At 41.4% G+C, this 16,132-nt stretch overlaps 1 protein-coding gene across 1 annotated transcript in view; it reads right to left on the reverse strand.

The window, feature by feature from the left end:
* VEGFC (vascular endothelial growth factor C) overlaps nucleotides 1-16,132 on the reverse strand; it is an 86,191-nt gene that overhangs the window by 10,889 nt on the left and 59,170 nt on the right. Inside the window, exons 3-4 of the mRNA XM_081085097.1 lie at nucleotides 14,566-14,756; nucleotides 1,719-1,870 (exon numbers count right to left, since the gene is read on the reverse strand). Of these exons, the coding sequence (XP_080941223.1) occupies nucleotides 1,719-1,870; nucleotides 14,566-14,756 (343 nt within the window). The remainder of the gene's footprint in view (nucleotides 1-1,718; nucleotides 1,871-14,565; nucleotides 14,757-16,132) is intronic.

Here is a 16,132-nt window from a genome sequence, read left to right on the forward strand (position 1 = left end):
GAACGAAGTGGGTGAGGATGGCAGTGATGGGAATGAATGTAGGTTGGAGCAGATATTCCTCCCTTCCCCCAATAATCAATAGTGTTTGGGTGAGATATAAGGAAAAGAAGTAATTCATGGCCACTGTGTGAGTACAAGGTCTCTAAGAACATTGTGATGAATAATATGGACTAAAGCAGCGGTTCTCAACCTGTGGGTCACGACCCCTTTGGCGGTCGAATGATCCTTTCACAGGGGTCACCTAAGACCATCCTGCATATCAGATATTTACATTACGATTCAGAACAGTAGCAACATTACAGTTATGAAGTAGCAACGAAAATAATTTTATGGTTGGGTCACAACATGAGGAACTGTCTTTAAAGGGCCAGAAGGTTGAGAACCACTGGACTAAAGACATCTAATAAAGCTTAGATTTGTGTCCATGATAGCTCACAGAATTATAAACATGGCAATATAAGATAGATTTAGATAAAATATTTTAAGTCAATGGTACGATCAGGACTTGAACTGTAATTTGTACCCTCCTCACAGAGATGATGACTGAAGCGCTGGGAATGGATGAGCAGCCCAGGGAGGCAGGCGCACAGACTCTCAGAGCCGCGAGGATGGACTCCCAGCTCCAGCAGCTCCAGGAGTGGTGTCTGCTGGCATCGGCACGAAGGTACTCCCAGAGCCCAGAGGCCTCTTCTTTCTCAGGCCACAAAGGACAGGTCTCTGTCACTCCAGTTAGGCTCTCCTCACGATTTCCCTAAAGTCCCTGGGAAGATAAGGCTCCTACCTGCTCTCAGAGGACAGGAGCTCAGAGAGATCCAGTGGGGAACCTGCCACCGGCGCATCACATTTATGGCCAATCCCCCAAAATGCAAGCTTGGTTTTCTTTTCAAAAGTAATACACACTTTGCCCATCAATTTGTGCATACTTGTGTCACACATGCTGGACTTGCGGTTTTGTTCAGATGCACACTCCGTATGTCCTAACGCACGAAGAGCTGCATCCTTGTTTGGGGCAGAAACGGGTGCTGCCCTATCTCAGGCGGCATTGCTTAATGGCTCCTTACACCCTCCTGGGGGTGGGGGTCCGTGCTTGACACTCCATCCGGGTCCTTCTGTCTGATCACATGACGCATATGCTACCACTTACCAAACCAAAAAAGCAGGGTGGGAAGGGAATCTGAATAACACGTGTCAGTTTCAATGTTGTTTTGAAGTAATAGTAAGAGAAAATTCTTTCAAGTAATTAATCAATATTCAATTCTTGCTGAAATAGAAATAGGAAGAGATATATGGAGGAGAAATAATTGAGAGTGAAGAAAAGCAACTGGATGCTCATAGGCAAAAGATAATTTATTTTTTTTGTTTTGGACCAAAATCTCATTAAGACTTAAATGTTTTTGGCTTGAACACCGTTTATGAGTTGGCACACCTAACTTTATGGGTGCTGTATCTAAATGACTGCTAGTTGGATATGAGCGGGATGTGTGTGATTCCACAGAAATACTTCTTTTGTTTTGTGAGCTACTGTGTCTATCAAGTGGGCTTCCCTGTTTCAGCTTAATTTCATTTGCCGGGCACACTATTACGTTTGCCTTCTTTTGTATTTCCATGCAAAGAATGCTACAGAAAAGTTCACAAAACGGCTTTTAATAAACTATTTACTCGAACACAATTTTCCCTTAGAAGAGGAGGCAGAGAAGGTAAACTTGATTCATACTCACTGTGGCAGTGTTGCTGGCAGGGAGCGTCTAATAATTGAGTGGACTTGTCTGTAAACATCCAGCTTGGACATGCACCGGCAGGAAGTGTGATTAGCAAAACTGACTGTGACTGGTTTGGGGCCTTGAGAGAGAGGCACTGTAATTTCAAACAACTACAAAGAAGGGACAAAAAGAGAAACAATTATATAGATGCTGCACAGCATGTTATGGTAAATGTTGGAGTCCACAAAGAGTGAGATGAACTCTTCATGAACAGGTAGAGTGCTGCATAACATAGGCAGAACATCAATATCCTTTGTCAATTAATCAATAGGTCCTATGCTTACCTCATATCACTGGTACAAAGCAAATTAGGATTTTAATAATCAACTAATGATTATAGAGCAGAGATGTAGTAAACCAATGTGTTCAAGGAGAAGAGCGGTTTCAGAGACCTAAATTATTATATATATTAATTGATTCCAGAGAGGAAGGGAGAAGGCATGTGCCCTGACCAAGAATCGAACCATGACCTCCTGGTTCATGGGTCAACGATGCTCAACCACTGAGCCGTACGGGCTGGGAGACCTAGATTGTTTTAAAGGGTAAGAAAGGGGCGCCGATGTACATTTCATTGTGATGTAAGAGCAAAGCTATTGGCCACCTCAAAACGTTTGGTTAAGTCCCATTGTATATAAACTGAATACACAGACAAAAAACATATAGATGAAAAGCTGGTTTTCATTCCAAATCAAATTTCTACCTCAGGGTAGTTTTACCTGTAATGAGATCTCTTATAAACTTATTATGTTTAAAAGAAAAAAAAAACCACATTCATGATTTAACAACTAAAGCTCTGTTTCTGCTGCTTTGACAAAGGTATTAGGAAAAAAATAATCTTAGAGAAAGGTAGAACATTTTACGTGACTGTGGGTTAGATCTCAACATTTAGCTTGACTGAAGTCTCCTTCAGAATGCCTTGTTTGTGGAGAACTCCAGTTCTCTTCCTTCTACCGAAATAGTGCTTTGAAACATTAAGTAAAGCCAAGTGGATTTGAATTCCTAAGGCTCTGAGAATCTAGATGATCTTCAGTACCAATGGCAAAGTAAAACCCTGTCCATTGTCTGCTCGATAAGATCAGCGCGCAGTAACTCATCTGCAGGGAACCACGGGTGGTGTGGGACTTTTATGGCAATCTGGGCAGCGTGAAGAGCATGACATACTCCAGAGCCTCGTGATTTGGCGCCTCGCTGCGATTTCATACCAACAGTTGAAGATCATTGAAAAGGTCGAGGGAGCAGAATTAGTTGCCCTTTTGTTCATACTGCGGAGAGATGTATTAAAAGGGCTTTTGAAGAATGAAATGCAGAGATATCTCAATTATAAGATGCATATTTTCTTCACTTGAAATGCATTCATTCCCAATTGCAGCTATTTTCTTAGCATAAGTGCCTCAGGAGGAATGGGCACAGATCACACCCAGACAGGATACTTTTATTAGCGACCGCACTTGTGAGTTGTGTGAACTTGGAAATGCCATCTAACTTTTCAAAGCTGTTTGTTTCCTTAAAAACCAGTAAAATGAAGATGATATTGGCCCATTACTTCATGAGACTGTTATGAAATTATAGAGGCTGAAACATGAATGTGCTCTATATACTGAGTGCTGTATAGATGTGGGTGTTTAATTATTTGCATATGTTCTCAGGTTTCTAGATATTCCCCAGAATACTGTCCATTCTCCATCGATAATTCCATAGGGCCTCAACGTGTCCCAGCATGATGGTTTTGACCAGTTTCTTCTCTAAGAGACCTGGGTGTATGCAGTTGGGCTGAAACCTTTGATTAGGTGACATGTCACACTGGCAGAAACCCTTTGTGCTACGTGTAACTATTTAAAGAAAGATAATTCTGCAGTGTCTACAAATGCTACAGTTTTTCTACTTGCATGGCATCTGCGGACCCTACCTTAATAACCAGAGTGACAAAGGCAACATGAAGTGGCTTAGAAACAAAGCCATTTTAATATGGTGCATATGTAATTTTTACAAAGGACTTGTTGAAGCTCGCAACAGTGGGAACAGGAGAGAGGTGTGCAGGTCAGCTCGCAAAAGCCTTGATTGTACATCTAGTAGGCAGGTAGATGTTTGTGCCTGGAGCTTGGAGAACCATTGAAAAATCATCCGTATTAACATTGGAATTGAAGTCTGGGCATCGATACGATGACCTGATGAGATAAAAAATGTCTAATAACAGAAAGCTGGGGCAGGAACATTTCAGGGTGAACAGAGGCAGGTGAGCGGTTCCCTAGCCTGGGAAGAGGTGTGACAGGTAGAACACCAGGGGGGGTGTTAAGTCCAGGGAAGGCACAGAATGAGAGGAGGGCTTCAAAAAGGCGTGTGTGGTCACAGGCTCCAGTGTCTCTGGGAAAGAAATCAAGGACGTCAGGAGGGAGCAGGGACAGCTGGGCACCAGAGGGGCTCTAAGGGCTGTGGCAGGCCAGGCGTGAGGACAGGAGCAGCGATAGGGATGGAGAGACAAGAGGGGCCCCACAGAACTGGAGGGAAGGGGCTCAGATGGCTCTGGCCACAAGGGACACTTTCCCTGACAGAGTGCATGTAATTCTTGCAGGATCTGTCATCGTCTCAAGTGACACAAGGCAGGACAGAGCCTGAGAGGGAAGGCTAAGGCCCTGTCTGAGATACGGGCTACTGCGGAGGAGTTAAGGGGGTTTCCCCACCCCTGGACCTCAGGGGCACGCTTCCTGCTCTCCGTGATGGTGGCCACTTCAGACCCACCCCACGTGCCTCCCCAAAAAAGAGCTCAGGGACCATTATCAGCAATCTCAGGCCACTTCCGCCACTCCCAGTGGGTAATGTCCACAGTCAAGACCCGCCCAAAGGTACCAAGTGTGTATTCAGGAACGGGGGTGGTGAAGAATGTTCCAGAGAGATGAAGACCAGTTAAATGCCCAGGAAGAAAGCATCTTCTTGGAAAAATAAGACTGGCTCTACACTTTCAAAGAGCAGAAGAGGCCTGTGTTGGCAGACCCACTACTTCAAGGATAAAGGGACAGGCAAGGAGGCAGTAAAAAAAGTCACTGTTTAGAGAAGTTTGTTTTTTTATTTTTTTCTTAAACTTGAAGAAATCTTATGCCTTCAAATTACAGGACAGCTTGGGAGAAAAATCTACTTATAGTTTAGCTATTTAAACAACAGAAAAAAATGTAATTATTGATGTTTCATTCCTCTTGTTTGAGTCTAAGTAGGCAACTGGCCAGCTGGAATTAGTTAATTTAATCAAAAGGAATAAATAGGTCAAAAATTAAAGTTAGAAAAGATATTTTCTTGAAACACTTCTTCTACCTTCAAATTTTGACCTGAGTTTCTCCAGTAGTTCAACTCTCTACCTGAGTGTCCCAGTATGGGAAACACATAAGGGTCCAGAGAAGGATGTCTCAGACCAATAGAAAAAGGAGGAAAACGTCGTACTCATTGAGTTTTATTCATTTATCAATTTCAGAAAAAATGGGAACACCTGAGAGTGTGCTGCGGGTGATTTAGCTAATCTGACCTCCGCGGGCTGGCGTACAGAGAAGGGGCCTCTTCCCTCTTCCGACTCTGACGGTGCATACATTGACTGACATCTTCTCATGTGACGTGATTAACTATTTCTACTACCTTTCTAATAAGCACAGTAACTTGTTTTCTTTACAGAACAAGTTGTGAATTTCATATAGCTCTATGCAATCCCATGTTACTAAGAATGTCCATATACCTTTTTCCCTAGTTAGATAATAGGTACTTAAAAATGTAAACTTTTTTGAACTAAAAATATTAACAATTAGAATCACATTATAAACTCACAGGTCCCGCTCCTAAAATAAATCAGTGCACTTTTAAAATACCTGGAAGCTTCCCTTTTCCACTAGGGATGCATGAACAACCAAAAGCATCACCTCAAGGACAGGCAGGCGGTAGGCAGAGCCTGCACTTGCAGTTTGGCACTCCTGGGCCTTGGAAAAACTGCCCAACTGCCCTGAGCCTCCATTTCTCTCTAAAATAGGGATAATACAGTGGTGATTTCATTGTTGGGCTGTTTGATTTCCCCTCATCCTCCCCATTCTTCTTCAAGATTGAGCTGAATCTTTGGTAGAGGGATTACACATTATTAAGTTTCTCTTTAAAATTGTTCCTTGTTTCATTTTCAATAACTGTTTATTGAGAACCTAGAAGATGCCAAGTGCCAAGTGCCTTACTGGACTGTCAAGCTAACAGCTATCAGTCTACAAGTCTTGCCTCCATGCAATTCTTAAGAAGCCAAATAAACAAAGGGAGGGAACTAGAGAAAACTTTACATATATTATGATTCTATGTTAGAATTATCAAAATATCAACTTGTTTACCACAAATGCTGTTAGTGAGCAAGAACCTCAGTTTACCTGTCTTATGGAAATGCATGCTGGCCATTATATGAAGATCTGAATCAACGCAGGACCTATAATTTACTCTCGAAAGAGTCAGTTCTAGCCATACACCGGAGTGTTTGAGGCAATAATGGATCCTTTATATTTTAATAAAATAAGAATCCTTATACTATTGTCAGACTATTTTGTGCTTCAATGTGTACACAGTAGTGTTTTCTATTTTAGATTTATGCTCATAGAATGCAAGATTCATGTATTAGGTTCAGCATTAGCTAATAATTCTATGTATATATGGGCACTTAGTCGATACTGATGGATGATGGTGACAATCATAATTTGATATTTTCAGCATGATGATTTTCCTAAGACAGTTTTATGCTGTGAAGTGAATTGTTCTTGAACAGTAAGATATAAACTTGTAATTAACTTAGGGTTCCAGTACTAATGAAAGTCACCATGGAAACTCAGGCTGGCCATCAGTATATGCCTATTGAAAGAGTTGCTCATTTTAAAGAAGATCAAAAGAACTTATATCCAGGGGGCATTTAAACAAGGCTGGAAATTGGGGAAAATACAATAGTATATGCTGTAAAACTGCAATAAAAAGGAAGTGGCGATCATTTCCAACTGAGAGGCTCCCCACTGCTATCAACTGGAATTTTTTAATAAGAATGTTTAATAGTCAATTCTCACCAACAAGAATGAACTTCATATCAAGCCACTTTTTGAAACAATAGCTTGTTTACCCGGCATAGCAACCGTTGTAAAGCAACAGTTCCTAACCCTACTTATCTGGCAAGCTATTCAAGAACAAGGTGTAGGACTTCCTTGCTGAAAAAGTCCTGGATTAACCAAAGTCTAAAGGAATGTCTGTGTGCGTACAAGTAGGAAACATAAAAATGCCTTCCTCTACAACCTCTTTACACCCCAAATAGAGCCAGTTTCCCCTCAGAGCAGAATATCTCGCTACCGTATTTAATGTAAACATTCCCACCTTAGTCCATTAATTATGGAATCATCTGCAGTCCCTGAAGAATATGATTAATAACTGTAAAGTCAGAGGAAAAAACTCTATAAGATTTAAAGAAATAATCCCTAAAAATGGAAGAAGGTGAAAATTGAGGGTTTATTCTAAGTACTTCCACTGAGCATACCAACCACATACTGGCTTTCCCTCTTCTCTCCTGGTCCAGGAATTCACTTAGTACCAATCATACCAGGGCTTCCAACAACGTTTATGGACCTTCAATTGAGTTTGGGGAGAACACGGGATAGTAGATCCTAACAGAGCAACATCTGGCTCTGCATTCATTTTAATATATTGTTACACATGAAATGTATGCACAGAGCTACCATTATAACAAAAACCCATCCAGGAGGTTTAGAAACACTGAGTAGAATTTGTGGACATGATCAGTACCTTGAGTTGAAAAAATAGTGGACTTATAATAGATGCATTAATTTTTTTTTTTCTTTAGGCAGCTGCTATTCCTAAAGAGACTTCTGATAACTGGTATTGGTGTAGGTGGAGAGTTCTTTCTCCACATCTGGATCAAACCTGATTTCCAACAACTGTATATGCCAAAGATGAATTAGCTAAAAATTCAAAACAAATCACATTCCACTCGTTGCATACATATGAATGCAATAAGCTAATTTTCCAGGCTGCCACAGAGTTCTGTTTCATTAATGGAAGAATTATCTCTGTTTGCAGCACAAATGGGCACCTATGAGTTTCATTCCAGAGTTGCACATTTTTCTTGGGTTTAAAAAATATTGCGGTAAAAGAACATTTTATGAAACGCCCAGTGTAACTCAAATATGACCTGGAATGCTTTTGTGAACACACCTGCTTTTATTGTCTCTTTATCACATAATTAGAAAAGAAAGTAATCATTTCTTTAGGAGATGGCAATGTGGAATTTGAACGAATACTGCTGGAGTCGTTCAGAATGAGCTGGAGACCTGCTCCCGGTGGAGCCACCTTCCTCCATGGACACTAATGAACAGGGCAAAGAGGCTCCAGTTTCCAAGGAAACCCCATGAGCTCAGAAGTCCTTTTCCATTGTCATCTTCAGGAAAAACATATGAGGTAAATACCAGCATTTAAATAGCTTTTTAATTCAAATGTTTGGCTCGAAAGCAGATGACTTTCTTCTACTGCTACTTCAGTCATCAAATGATTGATGTTCTGCAAAATTCACTGTCTGCTTTTTGGTTACATCTCTTAAATATACAACCTCTCATAAGACAATCCACTGAAAGCATATGTTCATGAGAGAGGTCAAAAACCCATCCAATCAACTTCTGTTTCCAAAGGCCCTCAGATCTGAGCAGGGAGGTCTGAGCAGCTGCTATCGGATTAGGTCCCTGGAATGCGTCATGCATATGGTTTTACTTTGCAACTAACCAGGCTTCCTCACACATTCTGATAACATGCCTGTGTCCAGCCCCATAAAAGAATTTCTATGAAGTTTCCACAGAACACGTGGGTTTTACATGACTTACAGTACATTGTCCTTACAATTTATGGGATTCCAATTGGTGACTTTTATTGCTAAATGATGTGTCTGGAACTCCTTTAACAAAACAAAACCTCTTTTTTTTTTCCTTCAGAAATTAGAGCAGTAGGAAACTGGCTTTTATGTTTGAAAGAAATCATCACATGCTCCCATTTATACGACATTGAAAATATCATAAAATAAACTCAGGAGAAGGTGTGACCTGAGTGCAAGCTTTTACAAGCTGCAATCTCAGTAAAACGTGAAATGCAAATGAACATACTGCCCTCAGGGGCTCCATGCCTGGCTCTCCCGTGGCCTGTAAACCTCCTGGATACGCATTTGCACAAACCACTGCACTTCTCTTTCCAACACTGAGCCTACTTTCCATCACTTGATAACTGTTGATTTTCCTGCTAAACTATAAGCTCCTTTAGTGCAGGTCCACACATCGTGGGTGCTGCACCACACCTGGTCAGTTAAATCCAAAATAAAACTACCCCTTTCGCTATAATAAAAAAAATCTGAGGGATTCTTTATGCAGGAGAAGCACAGGAAATTACAAAGTCAAAGGAAGAAATGGTGGGCGGTCAATGATGAATACTGGCTTTCCCTCTTCTCTCCTGGTCCAGGAATTCACTTACTAACAACTACACCAGGGCTTCCAACAATGTTTATCAACATGATGTTTCCTCCCAAATCTGCAGCTGACGATCCAATCACTGCCGGAGAATTCTAGAATGACATGCCCAGTCTTTTCCTGATACCTCCATCTAAATACCACTCAGATTCTTCAAAATCAGCATGCTCAAGACTCTAACTTGGACCCCAAATCTGTTCCCTTCTATTTATTCATTCGATTTAGTGCCAAGTGTTTACTATGTGCCAACGACTGCACTTTGCCCTGGGGTAATAACCAAACACAAGCTTTGCTTTCACGGAGTTGAGAGCCTAGGGAATAAACCATCTGAGAGATAGGTAAGGTAATGATGCTAAAATACGGGCAAAATGATGCTGTCACAGGCCTGGAAGTGACAGTGTGGTCTTAGGTCTCAGGATGAGGAGCAATTAGCTAGATAAGAGGGATATGGGAATGGTGGGAGGAGGCATGTTTCGAACACAGGGCACAGTGTTGTAATGACTTAGAGGTCAGAGATGCTGATATGATTTAAGGAATCAAAGCATTTGGGTGCTGGTGGAAAGTAGTCTTTGGGGAAAAGGCAGTGACAATTGAGGCTATAGATTTAGGTAGCAGCCAGATCATGAAGGGCCCTGGAAACCATGTTTAAGGATTTAACCTACAGAAGAGTGAGTGCCATTCAAAATATTTAACAACTTAGAATGTTTGCACCAACCAATCAGAACTGATGCTAGCCTGAGCCATCCAATCAGAAAAGAGCAGCTTATCAATGCACCAACTGAACGCAATGTTCCTGAAGAGTTGAGTGGTATCTGATACATCATTTAGAAAAGAAAAATCTCACTGTTAACATGTGGCAAATGGATTTGAGGGAAGAAAGAGTGGGGGTCTGAGACCAGTTATTAAGCTGGCCCAGATGTAATGGTCTAGGTCAGTGGTCGGCAAACTGCGGCTCTCGAGCCACATGCGGCTCTTTGGCCCCTTGAGTGTGGCCACGAAGTTTCATCGCACTGTACGTGCATGCCCGCACGTGGTATTTTGTGGAAGAGCCACACTCAAACTGTGGCTCGCGAGCCACATGTGGCTCTTCGGCTCCTTGAGTGTGGCTCTTCCACAAAATACCGACTTCTGCACATGGGCCACAAAATTTCAATCGCACTGTACATGCGCGCTCGCACGTGGTATTTTGTGGAAGAGCCGCACTCAAGGAGCCAAAGAACCGCATGTGGCTCATGAGCCGCAGTTTGATGACCAACTGGTGATTGATGAATGTGGCCTTTGCCAGAGTGGGATCAGCAGAATAAAGGTATAGGGTATGATTCTAGAGATGTTAGAAGGTAGATTTAGCAGGAATATTTGATTAGCCTTTTAGTGAAAGGAATGGCCAGCTAGATGAAGTGTCATTTACTGAGTCAGACGTTACTGGAAAAAGAAGGTTTATTTACTTGCCTGTTTAATTGTGAGGGCGAGGTGGGATGGGGAGAATATATAGGTCACAACCTCAGTGTGACACAGATTGACTCTGACCCTTCTGAGGGACAGCCCACGGGTTAAGTATGAAACCAGGAGACTGTGACCTGGGGATAAAGACTGGGGAGGAGTCGTCAGGAACAGAAAGCATAGATGAGGAAACCTAAGGTATGTGTGCGGAATCAGAAAAGAAGGTAGCTTAGGGAAGAACCCTGAGGACCCAGTACCTTGTTTTCAACCAACCTAAAATTTTTAATTCCAAAAATCTGCAAATCTAAAAGATGGTCATGCCAGCCCAGCCGGTGTGGCTCAGTGGTTGAGCATCAACCTATGAACCAGGAGGTCACTGGTCAATTCCTGGTCAGGGCACATGCCCAGGTTGCAGGTTTGATCCCCAGTAGGGGGCATGCAGGAGGCAGCTGATCAATGATTTTCTCTCATCATTGATGCTTCTATCTCTCCCTCTCCTTTCCTCTCTGAAATCAATAAAAATATATATTTTAAAATGCACATGCTCACATGAAAACTACTCTGTTAGTATAATGATATACATTTAAAAATATGACTGCAATAAATATTTGAAATAAAGGACCAAAATAAAACTGAAAAACAACATAAACCAACAAGAAACACCAGATTGACTTCTAAAATTTTATAGATAAATCCTGACTCTATGAGCAGATGACTGAGAGAAAGCAGGTGAAATTATCAACACGATCAATCTATTACAGCAGAAGGAATCCTAAGTTCTCTGAAAGAAGAGAAAGAGAATGAGAGCTGATTCTAAATGACATAAAGTAGACAATTTTCTTGTAGAAAAACATATAAGTACTAGGCTACTGACCAAATTCCATTTCACCTGCACATATCTTAGCACTAAATGCTCTTCTAACTTGGCCCTTAAGCCTTCTACTTTCTAAGCCTCAACCCCTCAAAGGCCCCCTACCTGGTTGTATGCTGCCCTGAATACACACCTACCCGTAAGTAAATACTTCTATTTACCAGTTAGGAAAATATGGGGCCCAACCAGAACAACATAGGGAAATAGAAAATGGTGACGGAAAAACGGGTGACAGGAATGCTTAACTGAAGACTGTATGTATTTCTCTTGTTTACTAACAATGAGCTGTGTGCTGTTTTCTGAATTTAGATTTTGCCTAAGTGACTCCTGTTACCTATTTGGCCCATGTGTAAAGTAGGCATGCATTTAGCAAACCAGTAGTTGTTAGAGGACTGGAAAATTGGTTTTTGCTCATTGTAACTATGAATGAAAAGAAGGGGGAGAATTTTCTCCCTGATAGGTTAAAGAAACAGCTTTTTTTAAAAAGTTGAGCTAAAATTTAGAGCATACACTTTAGTTAGGCAAAGGGATCAGTTCATTAAAAGTTACCCGGGTGAGTTAATCAGCTATTCTATTATGATTAATCTTGAAGGCAGTAATTTGAAAATCTGGCTCAACAGAAACGCGTACGTATCAGAGAACCAACTTCCTGAAACTGGGAGTGTGTGCGGAAACTGGGGGTAAATGCTGTGGATGTATCCGTATCATCATTATTGTTTCCCTGCTGAAGGACCCATAGCTTTTATGTGATTCTCAAGGGGTTGTTCACTAAATCTGTGGTAGGCACTTGGGTTGCTAGTGAACAAAACAGACTCGCTTTTGCCGTGGTGGAGGAGATAGATATTAATCAACTAATGGTGACTATATTATTATAACTATAGGATTATAAGCTATAGTAAGTGTTTCAAAGAAAAGTATGAGAAATTATTAAATAGTTAAAGTAAATGCTGGGCCTATTTCTGACCTCTTATCTCACGGAAATCAGAAAAATCTCCCAGGAGGACTTCCTTGTGCCACCTCAAACTTGAGTTGAGACCTGAAGAACTGGTCCCGTAGCCAGGAGGGGACTGGAAGGCCAGAATAATCTAAAGGTATGTGCAAAGGCTCTGGGGCAGTGAGGATTCCCAGAAACTGAAAGAAGCCTAGAACACTGGGAGACAGAACGTGAGGTCCAGGGGCCGCTGCCGCTGCAAAGGAGCACAGGCAGACATTCGAGGCTGAGGCAAAGATTTGGGGCTTACTCCAAGCACCATGGGAGGTCCCCGAGAGGCCTGTATGCCTGAGACTGCCCACATCAAATGTGCAATTTTTAAAATACCACACTTTGGGCCAATGTAAAGAAAGGATCGGGAAAGGGGAAACAGAGGCAAGAAGAGCAGAGAGAATGCTATTTCATTAGTTGGAAAGAGTGTCGAAGTCTTCGGGACTCTAGGGGTGGTGGTGGATATGGGGGTTCAAGACACTTGAGGGATGGAATTAACATCTGACTTGGTGATGGACTGGATTTGTGATGATGAAGATGCCCGAAAGGAACCTATGTTTCTGACTAGAAATGATGTCACATGATGAGAGAGGTAAGCTAGAAGACCAGGATGCTTTGTATGGTGGTGGTGGTGTTTGGGATGAGTTTGGTTTTGGGAGAAAAAGCTTGTCTCAGGAAATAGTATACAAAACATGTGGGCATCCGTATCTAAAGAAGACATATTTCGAAATATTTAAATATGGAAGTAGTATTTAATTTAAATATGAAAGTCCTATTTAATAAATTGTATGATAGAGAAGTTGAGACATTTTTAAATGAAAATTCATTTTAAAATATTTTTTTTGTATTAGCAAGGCAAAATAAAATTTATGGAAGAAATTAGTAATAAAAAGTAGCTTTGGATATTGTCAATTGGCAACTGATTTTCACCAGGAAAATAAATTAACAATTAACAAATACAAATTTATGTAAAACTTTCAACAATAAAGAATTAAAAACAAAATGGGAATTTAAAGAAATAAGTGAACAAAACAAGAAATCCCAATACTACAATGATTATTATTCAACTCTACATCTTTAAAATATGAGCACTTTGAAAGTGAAATTTCATCTAACAATTAAATCTAACAAGTCCTTTATAAAATGATGATTAATGAGCTCTGAATAGACAGATTTGATGGAATAGATGTTCAAAATTCATCTTTGAGTCTATCCCAGGTCATTCCATTACTAAAAGAAACATGACCCTTCAGTATTTGGAAAATGCAATTAGGATATCAATACCTTTGAAAGATCTGCCACAGTGCTATTTGATTTAAACAAAACACCATAATAATAAACAGTATAACCTGGGACATATATCATATTGCTCAACTGAATTATTTAAAAATATACACTAGCAAATGTATTCCACAAACTTCTTTTAATTCCTACAACACCCATATTTCTTTTCTTTTTAAAAATATGACTTTTTTTCCCCAGAGTCTCAGAAGGCCAAAAATGCTTTCATTGAGTTTGGCTGACTATAAAACCAGCAAAATTTTAATATTAATACCTTTTTTAAAGTAACTTTTTTTGGAGACTATCCTACTGGCCTAAGTATTTCTATTTGATAGAAAAGAGATTTTTAGTTTCAACACTTATTAAAGGATTTAAAAGTAACTCATTGTCAAATGAAAATTTTTATCCTCAAAGATTAACGTGTGTGTATGTGAGTGTTTGTATGTGTATATGCACATGTGTGCACACATGTGTATGTATGTGTGTGTGCAAGTGTGCATGTGTGTGGACATGAGTATATGCTCACACACATTCATATGCATATTTATTTTCTTCACTTGGTTTTGATCCCACTGCGTGAGTTCATAAAACATCACTTTCTTGGTGAAATGCTCATCAAAACCACAATATATTGAAAGCTTCACTTTATCCCCCCAAGAAAAGACAGGCCACTCGGCATGGCACCAGGCCGCTTTAGGGGGCGGGAGTGGAGGCGGGGACACCTACCGTCTTGCTGAGGTAGCCCGTGCTGGTGTTCATGCACTGAAGCCCCTCGCTGTTGCAGCAGCCCCCACATCTGTAGACGGACACACATGGAGGTTTAAAGAAGGTGTTTGTGGCTGCTCCAAACTCCTTCCCCACATCTACACACACCTCACGTGGCATGCATTGAGTCTTTCTCCACTCATTATCAATACCTGCGAGTCATAGGGAAGGCCAGAGGTTACACAGAGCCACCAGGGGGCGCCCCCAGCAGCGGGGAGCCACTTACATTTGATCTCAGATTTTAAGACTCAAGTTTCATAGGTAACTTTACAGAAATCACTGACGGTGCCTGCACTGCCCTGAGAGCTGGAACACGGTATCATGAGAAACAGCGGCGAAGGATATTTTCTAAAAGAACCCATTTCTACCGCCCTGTCACCAGCTGAAGCAGATGTGCTTCCTTAAAACAACACCGATATTCCACAGCATGAATGTCTGGTTTTAGTAAGAAAAAGGACATTTGCTATATAGACGTTCCCATGGTCTGCAGAGGTAGCCGCGCTCATCTGCTGTGACATGCACGGCTTCCCTGGGCTCTGAGCAAATAGGAAATGCTGGGTTCCTCCTTTAAGCTGAGATGTCAATGAGAGGATGGCTATCGTGTGGGACTCCATTCAACAATGACGGTCAGGCAGGCTGTGTGGCCATTTGGGGCAGTGCCATGGTGGCAGCTACTTGAAATACAAGGTATTTGCAACTGGGAACACGGATCCTGAACTGTTTGCTCAGCAAAGTGCTCTCTCAGAGATCCACCTGCAGTGACTTCACGTTTTGCTTTTAGCCCCGTTGACTCATTAAATGCTGCGTTATGAAGCGTGTACATCTCCAATGTCCCAGTTCATTTCCCCCTTTAAAACCATATTCTTTGGGGAAAGAGTACATACACGATTCATGACTCAACCATGAAGCCACTTTGTTTGGTTGGTTTTGTTCTGAAAATGCTTTGCAACCTCAAATCTTTACAGGAATTAATATCTAGTAACTGAAGGGAATTACTTGTGAAAAGCAATGCCCCCATTTACACTACGCCATGCTGTGCAGCATCCTGATTTTGGTGACACTCTCTGCGGGGCCCCTCGGGGGCTTCCGCGAAGTCCCTCTCTGAAGCCAGTGACCGTGAGACCACAGGGCAACAAGTGGCACTTGAAAAGGTGAGCTGGAATGAGTTAGGAATCAAACACTTCTAACTCCAAACCAGAAAGAAAATGCGTGTGCAATGATTTTGTAAGCTACAGAGTGTTTGCATGGTTAAACTCACAGGCTGTGTAAAATATCCTTATGTTTTAAGATTCTGCAATGAGATATCACCTAATATTTGAAAATTCAAGTGTGTGGTAGGCATCATTCTCCTCTATTTCAAGAAATCAGCCTCACCACTCACTGTGAAATCCTAAAAACGTGCCTTTGGAAAACTGCCTTTACTCTTGGCCCTAAAAACATTCGGCGATCTTGGTGCTAAAATTCAAGCCACAGGCTGGCCACCCTCCCCTGGGTTGCTATGGGACCCTCTTGTGTCTCTTCTTCCCAG

This window comes from Myotis nattereri (genome assembly GCF_964212035.1).
Source record: "Myotis nattereri genome assembly, chromosome: 2".
NCBI lineage: Eukaryota > Metazoa > Chordata > Mammalia > Chiroptera > Vespertilionidae > Myotis > Myotis nattereri.